Source organism: Mustela nigripes, chromosome 5 (genome assembly GCF_022355385.1).
Source record: "Mustela nigripes isolate SB6536 chromosome 5, MUSNIG.SB6536, whole genome shotgun sequence".
In the NCBI taxonomy this organism is placed as follows: Eukaryota; Metazoa; Chordata; class Mammalia; order Carnivora; family Mustelidae; genus Mustela; species Mustela nigripes.
Window position 1 is genome coordinate 86,972,829 of NC_081561.1, and position 16,045 is coordinate 86,988,873.

The 16,045-nt window shown below is 40.8% G+C and overlaps 1 protein-coding gene across 5 annotated transcripts in view; it reads right to left on the minus strand.

The window, feature by feature from the left end:
- NHSL1 (NHS like 1) overlaps positions 1–16,045 on the minus strand; it is a 229,975-nt gene that overhangs the window by 106,556 nt on the left and 107,374 nt on the right. Inside the window, exon 1 of one of the 5 annotated variants that reach the window (XM_059400817.1) lies at positions 2,046–2,316. The exons of the other annotated variants lie outside the window; for them this stretch is intronic. Coding sequence (XP_059256800.1) covers positions 2,046–2,061 — 16 coding nt within the window. The 5' untranslated portion in view covers positions 2,062–2,316. Of the gene's footprint in view, positions 1–2,045; positions 2,317–16,045 lie in introns of those variants that run through there. 5 annotated transcript variants of the gene reach the window in all.

The following is a 16,045-nucleotide window of genomic DNA, read 5'->3' on the forward strand; positions in this document are numbered from 1 at the left end:
ATGACTTTAGAAATAAACAGTCTAAATGGAGAAGAGGAAACCCTGCAGTAATGTGGGAGACCATCTGATGGGAATGTTTTCTCTCAACAATTAAAAAAAATACATGGGAACATGATTTACCCAAACGAAGGGCAATCGTGTTTTCCTTTAACATCCGTGCTAATCATAACCACAGACTCAAGAGCCCTTAGAACCTCAGATGGCCATAGAAATAGGCCAATTAATAAAAGCCCCTGGAAAAGTCTCCTATAGAGGGAAACACTAACACAGCAGGAAACACAAAGTGTCCGCAAGTAGCCTTTCATATTCCTGTGTTCAGGCTCAGTCACCATTACTTTCTCGTGAGTTTGCCTCACAGGAAGCATGGAAGGGCGACCTAAAAATCATTATTGTAAATCAAGAGGCTATTAATCACAGGAAGAGAGCCAAATGTCAACTGTTTGTCCTGGCTGCTGGCAGATCAGAAAGTGGGCTTTAAAGGGGACTGTGGATTCCTGATTTGAACACACCAGCACAAAAGTACTCGCTTGTCATCACATGCCATTCACTTGACTTTCTAAAATTTCCCAAGTTACCACGGAAACTAAGAGTTCATGAAGTTGATAGATTCTTAAATAAAATGAAATTGCTGTTATGGGAATGGGTGGAGACAAATACATTGAAGCTGCAGAAGTCATACCCTGCAACAACTCCACACCTGCATTCAATTAAAAATCCTAAACCTTAAGCTATCATTAGGTCATAATGATTTCAACTACACTGTGGAAATTACACTAGGTTAGCCTACAGCCTCCTCCCATAATACTGAGTTCTGGCTCCTCCTAGTTATGTTTTTTTTGAGCAAACATTTTTTAACAAACAGTACTATGAGAGCCCATAAGTCATTTTATCTAAAATTATTTTTCAGAACTATTCAAATTCATTTCAGTCTTAAACAGAGCTCTTTAGAAATCCACTGCAACTAGGAACTCTCTAGTGCAAGAGCTAATTGAATTCTTAGAGGAGGGAAGAATGTGATGTTCTTGTTTGTTTTTACCCCCTTGATTTCATCAAATTTATACCAACTATAGAAACAAACACACCAAACTCAAAGTTTTATATTAAAGATAGTGGTGGGTTTTAAGGCGTCAAATTAGAGTTAATTCTGTAAATGTGGAAACTAAAAAATCCATGTCTAGAACTCATTAGTGGGCTTTGTGGACAAAGAGAATCAGCAAAGCAAGACAGCCAGGACCTCTTCATTTCCAAAAATTGAAAAGCTGTCAAGAATTTCCCATCAACAGAATAACATACACTGAAAGATATGAAAAAAATAGTCTACTCCGGTTCCAAGAGAATTCATTTTAACTCTTCCATTCCAACAATCTCACAGACCCACACATTCTCAAATGTCTAAATTAATTACATTAAGATAAGAGCTGGAACAAAAATAGAGTTTGAAGAAAAAATAATTGCCTAAGAAGAGGAAACACTGCCTAACTAATCAGGGAGTCTCTATATATACTCACATATTCTCCATCTTACAGTACTTAGTAAGCACTATCGTCCATACGTAGCTAGAACAAGAAGTATGTTGTACAACAAAAATAATTTCATTCCTGAATTCACACACTAAAGCTTCAAGCAATAGAATAGCTTTCCCCTTCCCATTCACTCTGATCCTTTACAGGAGCAACTTACCCCATAAAGGCTTCTCTGGTAGAACTCATGCTACAACTGTACATCATTCCTACTTGCATTAACTTTCCTTAATTCTAAACTTGTAACTACTTTTGTCAATAAGAAAATGCATACAAAACACATCCAAACAGAGAAATATCCTTTCTGTCTAAAAGAAAATTCCACCTCCCCAGCAGGAGGTCTTTGTTCCTGTTTGCAACAACAATGAAAAAGAACAATGACTTTTTTCACTTTCATACTTGCAAACTCCCCCAAACTTTGATTTTAATAGTGCTAGGTGAGCACTGTGAGTTAGACTCTGATGCTAGATGATCGTTTTTCCTAACTAAAACCTCACCACCCGAATGGACCCAAAGCCCCCTCACCTTTCAGGCAGAACATTCTGAAGCAGTGCCATGGGGGGCTGGTGCTCTACAGTCCTATGGAGCCTGCAGTGCTAGGCACAGCTGTCCCCCAGCCCACCTCCCCACATTCACTGCCAGAGAGCGGGGCAGTCAGCCAGCAACTGCGATTACAGGAAGCCACTGCCCAATCCCTGGCTTTCTGGGCTGAGCTGCCGACACCTCCCTATCTCTCATACGCCGTTTCACACCATGGAATCAGCCAGGATCATCTTGAAAAGTGAGGGGCGCCGGAGCTGAGCAGTCACTGTTCGCTCAGTCCAGTGCAGACCCACGTCAGGGCAAGCCCATTTGTTTGTCTTATCAGCATTTTCCATTGCACCAGATGCAGGACCTCACGTGATCGACAGCACAAAAAGGAAATCGCTTGATTCGGTTTAACTCTTTGCTATTAATTATGAGTCCTATTCTTTGACCTCATTTTTCCTTTGTTACTCATACTCTTAACTTTTTTTTTCTTCCTGGTGTAGAACAATTAATATACTGGGACATAATTAGCACTAAACATCACGGTATGCAACTCTGCACACAGCTGTCGGAGTAGAGATAAACGGGTGGGTCTCTGTGAAGCACTCAACAGTGTTGAACAAAGAGTAAGCACTGTGGACATGTTGACTGTCATCATGACTACCACCACTGCTAGTAATAAACTGGAGTGTTGGGATTCAACAGAGGAAACAAACATCAGTTCATTTCAGTCGACATTGGAGGCTGTGAATTTCTCACTCTGCTGCAGCCACAGTCGGATTGCTAATTTCTCTTCCACCCAAGAGTTAAATTCACTCTGCTGAGTTCACAATTACTGCAAACTTCTCAGCATGGGTTAAAAAGCCATCGAAGGAACTTCACTGCCTATCTAAAGAGAAACGGTCTACGAATGTGGCCTCAGGAGCACCCTGCTTGAAAGCACGGTCTGAACTGTGAGTGCCCTCGAGATGCTCGGAGATTCTCCAGCTCCCTGGCCACCGGAAGTGGCCATTGTTTGTGAGGCCCGTTACTGTGTGCTGGTCTTCCTCTTGACTCCACGGGATGCAGGAAACTGACTCACAGAACCAATCTATCTGTCTGTGTCCTGGGGTGCTCGCTGCAGCTCTTGTGACACGGGGTAGATGCTCTGTGTCTTTTGGCTTTTAACATACCACTCAGCATACCCTCATTTGGTTTCCACTTGTCGTCTTCCAGTATTTCCAGCAGTGCCCAGTTCATAAGTTCCCTACCGTGAGGAAGTCATGGTACTAGTTGCTATGAACACAAAAACAATATTAAGAGGTTCCTAGCCAGAAGCTGCTGGGGTGAAAAAACCTGCATGTGGAATGAAAACCAGTGATATTAACCCTTAGAACAGAACGGGAAGGAACCTTATCACTCATCTCATCTGATAAAAGGGCTCAGAAATGAGGTGATTTGGCCAGCTAACCAGCAGTAAGCTGAATCAAGATCAAAATCAAGCCACCTGACCTAGCCTTTTCCATTTCACTACATGACCCTCCCCACAGATGGGCAGAGTCACTCCTTGTCCTTTCCTGTTTAGGGGTATCTCCTGTGCAATTTACGAATTGTCAAGGTATTCCTGAAAGTATTCTTCTGGGTTGGATTTGGATTTTTAAGCTGCAGAGAGAGAGAGAGAACTTTTACAAGTTGGAGAATTATGACTTCTGAACACAGGTCAGTACACACAGTTTGGGGGGCTTACAGGCTTCTACTGCACTCTGAATACTCACAGTCCAACCTTTCCATACAGAGGTGACTGTATGCGCTAGAAAGACCACTGAACCAAAAAACAAAGTGAACCTGATTGCAGCCACTTCCATACCATCATCCCGCTGGTCTCTACAGCAATTTCCTGAGCTGCCAACAAGCTCGCTGAATGTGGGAACTAAGTTAGTTCTAAGAGTCACACCTCTGGAGGGAGCATGGCCCTGTGGACATCTTGATTTCGGACTTCTGCCCTCCGGAATTGTAAGAGAAGACATTTCTGTCGTTTTCAGCTACCCACTTGTTGTCATTCATCACAGCAGCCCCAGGAAACTAATACATTTAGCAAGGTAAGCATTCTGGGACGAAGGGAACAATTTTATTTTTCTTTTTAAACTAACTTCAATTTATAATCACATGGGCTTAAAGCCATACTTTAACCATGTTACTGTGGCTGAATTTTTACCGAAAAAGAAAAAAAAAAATCTTCCTATAATACTTTTAAATAGCACGAATACCATCTTCTATTAAATTAGTGAGATTAGGGCGCCTGGGTGGCTCAGTGGGTTAAGCCGCTGCCTTCAGCTCAGGTCATGATCTCAGAGTCCTGGGATCGAGTCCCGCATCGGGCTCTCTGCTCAGCAGAGAGCCTGCTTCCCTCTCTCTCTCTCTGCCTGCCTCTCCATCTACTTGTGATTTCTCTCTGTCAAATAAATAAATAAAATCTTTAAAAAAAAAATAAATTAGTGAGATTATAGGTATCACCTACCTGAAAAGGTCACAGCACTAAACTCAAGCCATGGAAATGGAATATGCTTTTATTAATATCAAACATGAAATTATGTGGAGATACTTTTAAAAATCCCTTACTTGTACCATCAAACAACTGTGAATATATTTGAGAAATAAAACCTGAAAAGGCACACTGTTCAATCTAGGTGGAAAAAAATAACTACCCAGGAAAATGATTATTATCTGTCACCGCCGATGAGAGCTGCTGAGAAGCCCGTCTAAGGGGGGCGGGCGTGGGACAATGTATGCTTGCCGAATCCACAGCCCTCTGGACTGGACACAGGTGCCTTTGCCAGCCATGACCTTAGAGCACAACCACTTCTCTCCCTTGGAGGATTACAACATCCAGCGTCATGTTAAAGTTTAACATTACTATCTCTGCCAGAGGGAGTGGTAACCAACCAGCCAAAAATTTTTAGACCCTTACATCTTCCAAACTACTCCACTGCTATGAAATTTGTTGCTTAAAAAAAAAAAAATGCTGTTGTTTCAATAAAATAGTGAGGATATGAGTCAATTAGAAATTAATTTACATGATACACTGAATGAGTGAATCTAGATAGGCTCAAAGTTTTACTTTGTTCCTGGCAAAACACAAGGCAGACGTACACAAGAAAAACAGGCAAACCAGGTTTTCTTTCTATGTACCCTGACCCTGACTCTTACCAAAAAAGTCAGACAAAGATGAAAAAACCCTTCTCTACACCCATTCCAGAGTTTGTTTTACATGAACTAGAGAAGGATTCCACCAGGTAAGGCCTGTCTTCATACCTTCATCTCTAGGCATGCATCTCAGCGCCCTACAAGTCAGAGGGGATTAAAGACCTATTCCCAAACACCATGTTCCGTTTTCCCCTATACTATAAGAGACTGAAGATGCTGAAACCTTCCGATACTTTTAAGGTTAGAAGGACCAGAGAGGAAGCCCCCTGGTAGCCAAGGCTGAGTGGCCACATCTGAACGCATCCGGAAAGGTTCAGTCATTCCCCGCTCCCTCACTGTCCTACAACACTGCAGTTTCTACCAACATTCGAGTTTTTCCATATATTGATTACTACCACAGGCCCAAGAGAAAGAAGAAAAAATATGACAGCATCAAAACTTTAAGTTGGCTAATTTTATGTTTTCCCTGGCTAGCTCCCCCACTTCAGTGCCCCAATCTGGTCCTTTCTGTAGCAGGGTTAGTTCATCCTATGAAAATCCAGACACAGGTCTTTGTTCTAGACACTTCTTCTTAGCATCATCAGACCCTGTCTCCTGCTGGATTCTTCTGCACTCTGGAGGCAGGGATGACCTACTTGATCCCAGGGCGACCATTCTTGAAGGAGGTGTTGGAACCCCCGCTCTCTATAGAGACAGGTTGCTCCGTGTTGGACCCGAATCTGCTATGAAGTCGAGGAGAGCAGCAAACACTTCACTAGGGTTTCTTGGTGGCTTCTGGCCTCAGGAACTTCATGTAGGTCACCATATTTCCTCGAGGAATCACGGGAGTTCTGCTCTCACTGGACATTTTAAAATAAGCTTTCCTGAGCCAGTTGTTAGGGTTACTTCTTTTTTTTTTTTTTCTTCACGGCTAAGTCTGGACTTCATGACATCACGGCCAAGAAGGCAGCCCTCATTTGGCTCTCTACTGTGAAATCCATCTCTTATCTCATTCATGCCACCCTCACTCTCCTAAGAGCCAAATGACTTGATTTTCTTTTTGTTAATAACTCTTGGGTCCCTCTGGTTCTTTTTTTCCCCAGGGAATGTAATAACAAGTTTCCCGGCTGACCTGAGCTCTTAGCATAGATGATCTTGGAGCCTTTCCTGATCTCTCTTAGTGTGCAGATTTGCCCTGACTCCACTGCCATCCACTGGGCTCCCTTCTGTAAGTCCACCCAGTGCCTCAGAAACACAGTACGCTTCGTGAGCAACAGCAGCCGGATGAGGCTTTACTGTGCTACCTTGCTCCATCTATCCTGCTGGATGAGCTTCCAAAAGTTATACCCGTGGCTGAGATGTTTCTCCAAGCTATAACACTCCTTGCTTCCTTTACAGTAGTTTACTTTTTCTTTCTAAATCTGATTCCTTATTCTATTTTCATACATACCTACTACACCTCTCCAAAAGAGCTCCAAGAGCTCTATTCTCTCCTTTAGGAAAATAACCAATAATAATAATAATAATGATAAAGATAATGGTGATGATATTTCCACTTATGCAAAAAACACAAGGTGGAATAAACCCCAAATTCCTCGACTAGCAATAAAAGCCTGTCTGACACTTGGACTCAGCTCTTTTCCCCAGAATTTTTTTGGCTATTTCCCCCTTCAGGGGCCCTGTCAGCAGGCTTTGTGCCATATTCTGAATGGCTTCATACCTCTACTGTCTTTGATCAGACAATCATCTCCTTCATCCGAAATGCAGCTCCCACCCCCACTGCCTGTTTTATTTCCCTTAGGCCTGTGGACCTTGCTCCTCTCAATCAATCTCTCCTTGCACAAGTCATCGCAGCACTGTTTCTATGCAGTGATCAGAGTGTCTCAGTTCTGCCCACCTACAAGGAAAAGTCCTCAACGTAGGACTCATTCTCACTTAACCTCCAAAGCCCCACAGGATACCTGAAACAGAACAGACGGTCAATGTTTGTAGCATAAACCACAATTATTATCACGTCAATATTTCGTCCAAAAGCAAAATAGTGGAAAGAGTATAAAAACTGGATGAGATATATTTCCAACAGTATAATGATTGCTATGAGACATCATCAAAATATTTAACATAGTCCTTAAAATTAAATACATATTTTCCTTACATATAATCATACTGAAACTCCTTATTAATAGTTATGACCATTAATAGTCAAACTTATGGTAGAATTTTTATAAACCATTATTTCTTTTTTAAAAAATGATTTTATTTATTTATTTGAGAGAGAGAGCACAAGCAAGGGGTAGAGGCAGAAGGAGAACAAAGCTGAGCAAGGAGCCAGACGTGGAACTTGATCCCAGGACCCTAGGATCATGACCTGAGCTGAAGGCAGACACTTAACCAATTGAGCCACCCAGGTGTCCCTAAATCATCATTTCTTTAACAATACACACAAATATCAAATCATTATGTTGTATTATAATATAATATAATACGTAAATTATGTCTCAATTAAAAAAAATACACCATAAAAAATGGCTAGTAGTCTAAAGAGGCCCCATTTTCAAACCCACAAAAACAAATACCATTCTCTCTGAAGACAAGTTCTCCAATAAACTCAGAGAGCAGTCTTTCCTATTCTCATTCAGTCTAATTAAATGTTTGAAGGATCACGGAAGTGGAAAAGAAAAAAAAAATTGTTTTTGAAAGTATCCATACAAGAACGTTGAAGTCAGTGTGTCCAGCTGGGAGGGAGGATACCAAAAAATATTGTAATAATGACCCCAAATACCCTTTCCTAGTAGAATTATAATGAAACATAAGAGGGAAAAAAAACACCCTAGAGTCTAAATATCATTTCCTTAAAGCTTTGCCATTGTCAATATGCCTAATATGTGCATATTTGGAGAGTTTAAGTTTAAAGCATATAAAAATAACCTCATATCCTTTCATGCTGTATATTTTACCAGCGTGTAACTCCGGAAATAAGCATCAGTGGCAACCCTTCAAAAACAACAACAACAAACAAGCTTACCTAAAATGAAGAGGTCATTTATATCATTTTCCCCTAGACATCTGAGTAATCTAAGGAAGTTAAAACAATAACCAATCTTCAGCCTCAGAAACAGGTGCAACTCTTCCGCCCACAAAATTACCCTCCTCAGTCATTCTAAAGAGAAGTCAGTCTACAAAGAAGAATTAGTCAAGATCATGTACCAGCCAACCAAAAGGAACCCAAGTTCTGTCACAGTTTACTAGTTAATAAAGCATAAACCCATAACCAGAGAGTAACTGGACTGTTACTATCTTTAATCATCAAGGAAAAAGATAAAAGGAAGATGTACCAAGTTAAAATGCCCAGGCTCCTGATAATTTCTGTCCGGAAAACTAAATACCCTCTCTAATATTTAAGTTACTTAAGACATATAAATTTGAAACCACTTTATTTTATAGCCAACTATGTGTTGGAAAAGCTCGAAGTTTTATAAAGAACTAGAGGATTTCCATCAAAAAGGCAGTTTATTTCTGAAATCCCATTCTCCAACTTGTGACCCACTTAAACTGTGGTGACAAGGTTTAAAGGAAGGAGCTAATCATTTCCCGCTCAAGTGCCAAGTCTTTGGAGCGGCCAGGCAGCTTGAAACTACAGGAATAGTCAGTTATTTCAGGACCCATAGGATTTACAACAATAATGGTCGGAGGAAACCACACCATTTAGGCTCCCTCCATCTTTTTCCCTGTCCTTAGGAGTATAAAAATAAGCAAGAAAATGATTCTTCAAATTGGCAGACCAATTTGAGGGTGGCGTCTTGCCACAGTGCATGATAATCACAGAGTTACAAGATCCACAGAGAACACAGCAAGCCACAGAAACAGACACGATCTTTTCTGATCCTCCTCTTTGATCGTGCTAAATAGATCTAAGCCTTTCCTTTTTTATTTTTGTTTTACCTCTTCCTCTTTTCCTCCTTCACTCCCTCCCCACTGTCTTTCTCTCTGTCTCTCACCCTCTCCCTTCTCTGGGTGACATCAGTAAGTCCTGCTAAAAGTCACCTACAATTCTGTTGATGCAATGGCTGGCATTTACTTTGTGTTCTACCTTTATTGAATGCATCTCTGCAAATGAATGACAGTTTATTAACAACAGTAAAATCTATGGCTCCTCCAGAGAAAAAGGTTATATGCCAAAAATAGAATACTACATTAAAAAATTTTTAAATGCACTTATTTTAAAGCAGATGTGCTTCTGACAGCTCTATTAAGTCATCTGTCTCTGAGGACCTCAGTTCATACAAAAGAAAGGCATCAGCCCAGGGCCCTTGGGGTTTTCTGTTTGTTTTTTGGGGTGTGTGTGTGTGTGTGTGTGTGTGCGCGCACGCGCGCGCATGTGTGTGTGTGTGTGTGTGTGTGTGTTGGGGGGAGGGGGCAGTTTAGTTTCAGATTTTTTTTCCTTCAATTTGAAAGCTAAATGAATTTTTACTTTTGTAAGGGAATAAAAGTGACGCCAGAGAGCCTGTTCTCAAGGCAATGTTGTCCCCCTTCTGCCTTTGCCATCATTAGTAAGCTGCCTATCTTCCACTTGAGAAAACTTTCTGCGTGCTACAGAGTGAATGAAAAGCTTCCAAACCCGCCCTGTAAGGTCAGCAAAGGAATCTGTCACTTGACCTTCACAGAGCCATCAGGAATGTCAAAACCAAAGAAAGGAATGGAAAGGAACAAAATCTCAAAACCACTGAAGAGAGGAGAAAGGAAGGGGAGGACACAGCCTAACTGGGCCACAGTCCGCTGTAAGGTCTGAGGCAAGCTACCTGGATCTTTGCTTATCCGTCCCACAAGGAAGCGGACAGGCGTCTCCGAGATTCCTCCCAGCCCTAAGAGATTTGTCTTATTTTGTCAAGGTAACCACTTGGATCCCCTCATAGCTCCGATTGAGAGACTATATACGAATACTTACTAAAATACTCTTAAACGACACTAAGAGGGAAAAATACATAGTCACTACTTCTAAATAATTGCTAAAGTTGAGTTTTCAAATTAGGTATACACAAAACAAACTTTTATTTGGAATTTCACTTTTATCTGAAAGGAAAGACATCTTTACAATGATTATCCCTGAGACCTTATAACCAAAACATATAATAACTATATTGGATATCAAAAGCTTTTGTTCTGACATCAGGAGCATCTTTTATTTATTCTCTAATATTTGGAGAATGAAAGAAAGGGTAACAATGCTTTTTGAAATTGTTATTTTTTTCTGAGCCTCATTTCTTGAGTCATAGGGAAAATATTTTTTTTGACTCTACTTTCAACTTATTCAAATCGCATCCCAATATTTTTGGAGATGTCCTATGTATAAATCTAGGTATTCACTGAGATACTGCTATGGGCCTAGGATGCAAAATGAGGATTACAGCACTTCAAATAGGCTATTAAAAGCTCCTGTTATTTCTGAGTATTGGGATTTAGCAGTTTATTAAGAAATTCACAGAAAAGACATAGTCCAACAGCCTTTTCAGTCACAAATGTTATATAACTCCCATTTATGTTAATGAGGATCAAATGCCATTTATAGTGTTTGCCTAAAAATATTCAGTAGAGAAGAATTGGTTTCAGTTATAGAAATATGGTCTCATTGTCACCATTTTTTCTTTTTTTTTTTTTTACTTTTTGAAGCAGATGACAAGAAGACATAAAATTGAATATTTGGGGAAGCAATTTCAACCATACAAAAAAACAAGAAAATCTATGTGGTATCCAAGTATCAGCTGAGAGGAAGGGAGGAGAGGGAGATGAGAGCAAGAACATAACACATTATTGGGGAAAATGGTTAATGGTGAAACCCAGCTTAAAAGCACTTGCTTATTGGGTCAAGGCAGTAATCCTACTTGAAAACTCAGAGTGATTTTATAGAAGTGTTTAAAAATCTAACATTTACAAAAAGAACTGAGATGCCCAAATACAGTCACAATTTCATAACATTAATGCAAACATGTGCTTTATTCAACTGTACCAAGAAGAAAAGCCAACAGAAGATAAACATGTAAAAAACTTATTTACATATTACAGTCCCATCCTACTTCTCAAGAGATCACTTTTCCAACAAACTCAACCACTCAAAATACAGCCAAGAAGGAAGAAGCCAAAATGGTCTCTGACCAGAGAGCATCACTCACAGGATTATGGCTCAGGATCTTATTATCATCTTTTTTTTTTTTTAATTTATTTATTTGACAGACAGAGGTCACAAGTAGGCAGAGAGACAGGCAGAGACAGAGAGAGGAGGAAGCAGGCCAGTGTGGGGCTCGATCCCAGGACCCTGAGATCATGACCTAAGCCGAAGGCAGAGGCTTTAACCCACTGAGCCACCCAGGCGCCCTTCATTATCATCTTTTGACTGATACTGTCGCAATCAACCAGACTGCCCAGACGCTCCACACCAGGTAACCAATTAGAAATACCAAATCAGACAGTGGTGAGGACAAGAGGCGGGCATGACAGCCTGGACAAAGAGAGCTGATGGCAGTACAGCAGAAGCAGCAGAGGCAACAGGCAGCGGAGACCCACTTCATGCCAAAGCAAAGATCCTGACAAATTTCAGCAGCCTCCAGGGCGTCACCAGGTTCTCAGGTTCCGTGACTACTCACGGTGACACCAAAGCATCAGAACAAGGCTTGACTGTGCTGACGATTGGCAGAGATACTGCACGATGTCATGGAAAGTGTGGGGTCTAGGTCACAAGAAGTAGATTCAACAATCACAGAAAGATAATCATCATACCGTTTCACTTATTTGTGGAACACAAGGGATAGCATGGAGTACATTAGAAGAAAGAAGGGAAACATGAAGGAGGGAAAGTCCAAGGGGGAGACGCACCATGAGAAACTATGAACTCTGGGAAACAAACTGAGGGTTTTAGAGGGAGGTAGGGGGGATGGGTAACCCCGTTGATGGGCATTAAGGAGGGCACAGATTGCAAGAGCACTGGGTGTTACACGCAAAGAGTGAATCACGGAACACTACATCAAAAACTAATGATGTACTCTATGGTGATTAACGTAACACAATAAAAACATTTAAAAAAACAAAAAAAACAGGGGCACCTGGGTGGCTCAGTGGGTCGAATCTCTGCCTTTGGTTCGGGTCGTGATCTCAGGGTCCTGGGATTGAGCCCTGCATTGGGCTCTCTGCTCAGCAGGGAGTTTGCTAGGGGTGCCTGGGTGGCTCAGTGGGTTAAAGCCTCTACCTTTGGCTCATGTCATGATCTCAGGGTCCTGGGATTGAGCCCCGGATCAGGCTCTCTGCTTAGCAGGGAGTGTGCTTCTTCCTCCTCTCTCTCTCTACCTGCCTATCCACCTACTTGAGATCTCTGTCCGTCAAACAAATAAATAAAATCTTAAAACAAACAAACAAACAAAGAAGTAGACTCAAATCCAATCTATACCGTTACTATCTATATGGCTTTGGGTAAGTCACTTAATCTTTCAGGGACTACTTTCCTGCCCCAAAAGGGAATAATGCCATCTGTTCTGCCCATCTCATAGGACCATCATAACAGTGGAATAAGGCCACACCTGTGTGAATACCATGCAAACCATAACCTGCAAACAGACTCTATCTGCAGAGTACACCTTGAAAAGATGTTCATAAGAAATTTTTTAAATTGTTTTAAAATTCTGAAAGATGAATGAGGCAAACTTCTGTTATATGAAAATACAAAGAAATGAAAGGCACGATCCTCTAACATTTTGTATAAGCTAACATGTAGTCCATATGATCACAATTTAGAAAAGTATCTCTAACCAATTACCAGTTTATTACAGTAACCTTATGTTTCAAAGAAAATGCAGCTTTCCCTCCAACACAGACATCACATGTCTGACAGATATAGGCTAGAGTCCAACGATTAGAAAGTGAAGTTAAGTAGCCTCAACTTCTCAAGTGGTTTTCCTCTAAGGGGGACAGACAGTAGGCCAGTAAGCATAATGGCAGAGAAATCTTCAGAATAAGGCAGAAATTCGTCAGACATTGCTATCCATGAGCTTTCCCTTGGGTGAGTTAGCAGGTGCGCATAATCTGCCGGGGGCAGGCTCTGTGACACTGTGCTCCATCAGGCAACAAGGTTAGAAATCATTCAGTCCTGCCTAATTTTTAAGCATTTATCCTTATTCACTGATGTGGTAGGGGTGAGGGGTGCAGAGGTCAACCTAGAAGAGGACTTACTGGGGAGAATGCTTATAAGCTCATGATCGTAGGACAGTTCTCAGAGATGATTTCTGAGATGCACTAAAATCCATACTGCATCTCAAGACACCTCAGATATGTGAGACCTTTCTACCACACAGAGGTAGAAAGGATAGGACAGTGGACCATTCACAGAAACTCTATCATAGTGTGTGACTTCTAAACATGGTAAAGGAGTGACCTGGTACACAAACATATTAAGAACCTACCAAAAGAAGTGAAGTCTACTGAAAGCAGCATTCTGCCTCCTGAAGGCTGTGACCTAGTAAGGGAGTCATCATTTCAGTAGGTCAGGACTGACAATTTCTGCCTAGTAACACAGAATAAAACAAAAGAAAATAGTATCACATGGAGCCATGCAATAATGAAATAGCTTCGCAAAACTTTTGCTTCATTTTATATGCGTGTGTGTGGGTGTGAGTATGTGTGTTCAGTTGACCCTTGAATGACATGGGGATTAGGCGCACCAACTCCTCCCCCACTCCCACACAGTTGAAAATCTTTGTGCAACTTTTGAACTCTACAATAACTTAACTACTAAATAGCCTACCATTGACTGGAAACCTTACCAATTACATAAAGTCGATTGATACATATTTTGGATGTTATATGTATTATATGCTGTATTCTTACACTAAAGTAAGCTAGAGAAAAGAAAACATTATTAAGAAAAACATAAGGAAGAGAAAATACACTTACAGTACTGTACGGTAATTTATCAGAAAAAAGTCCACATGTAAGTGGACTTACATGTTGTTCAAGGGTCAACTGTATATGCAATGTGTGGAGTATAAACCAATTTAAAGTGCCCTCATTACTCAAGACACAGGCAAAACTTCTGAAAGTCACTGACTTAAAAAGTCAAGTATAATTAAACTTTTCTGGCACTGAAATACTCAAGACATTCACACTATAGTTCCACTCTAGAAGATTCCTTACTCCATCCCAAAGAAGCATTTGTTATAGAACAACGTAGCTCAACTTGCTTGGAAATTAGAGGAAATATTACGAACTGGATTTTTGTTACAACTTTTATTAGTTGAATTTGACATATAACCTTCAAGCTGATTTCCAAAATCAGCTATGGAACTTTTCCTTGGTTCCAATGACACAAGCACACAGATCAAGTGGATAAATCAACACATACCCCCGTGTGTGGGATGTAACCAAGGTCTGATGATCCGAAGGAATGTTGATGGAGAAAAATCCCAACCTCGCCAGCTTCCGAAAACATCAGTAGCACACAAGAATGCCCCAAACACAACAAAGGGTCTCAAAATGGTTTACAAATCAAACAGAAGAGGGATCCTTAGAACAGAACAAAATTCAGGCATTCATACTTACGGACAAAGAATTGGAGAGCTAGCAAAAAAGAAAAATTATTAAAAGATCTTTTTGTAGGAATAGTGTGTTGACTAACTCTGTAATAAAATTAAGGTAAAAATCAAAGTTCTTTTTCCAGGAAGTCAAAAGCACTCTATGTACTTTCTGATGGTGAAAAAATTATGTAAATAAATAACTACCGGTCAAGATGACCACAGCAACCAAGCCAATACCAGTCACAACCACCCACCAAGATAAATTCACAAACTGTCTTTTGTGTGCTTTGTAAAAGAATCGCCAACCAATCAGGACTGAAGCAGTACACACCTGTGTTCAGGCAGGAATTCTGGTTTATCTCAAAATGTAATCCAGAAACACCTGACACCCAGTTTCTACTTTCGCTGAGGCGTTTCCAGTTACAGAGTAAAAGAGAACCTTCAGAAATAGGGGCAAGGAACTGCACCAACAATAAAATATATTTATTCTCACTCGTTTAAAGTCTACTGAAAAGAAAAAAACAAAGTGATACAGTTTATTGAAATCTTAAGTGCTGGAGGCTTTTTTTTCTTAGAGAAGGATAAACATATATCAAACCCAATCGGATAATTTACGTGTGCCACTAAAATATTTTAACCAGTGGACAGATGAGCCTTTATCCTTGGTTCCACACCTTTTCAACCACGTATAGAAACTTTATTAAGCCATATCTTAAAAACAAACAATCCCCAAATATTCCAAGTGTACAATTAGTTGTACAAACAGCATATTCAGAAACTGGACCGGTCCCTGGAGACTACCATCACTTTACTGAGTTAGAAGACGGGATCAGAAAAAGGGAAGGCAGCATGGAGAACTAAGAGACTCATTTGCTTTTCTCTTATAACCTATCCCAGCTCCTTCCTTCCTCTAGTCTACTGCCTCCTTCTCCCATTATCTTCCACTGATTACTGCTCCCAACACACATTTTCAAAAGTAGTAGGGAATGAAAATGACAAAGTGGAGTCACTCTTTGTTTCCCCAGCCTTAATGAGGGCCTACTCTAGGGAAAGCCCTTTGTTCAGGGTCACTCCAGGTTACTCACTATTCAAGCCTTTTTCTCTTTGAATCTGAGAAAGGCTGGCTCCTTCTACGTTGCTTTCTCAAGGCATTGCTCTGTATCAAGTCTACCAGGCAACAGGAGCTCTCAAAACGCAAGAATCCATAAGACAAACCCAGATCATAAAATGAGTCTAGTAAAGGGAAGTACTGGCCAGGAAGTGGCAGGAGGCGGGGGGGGG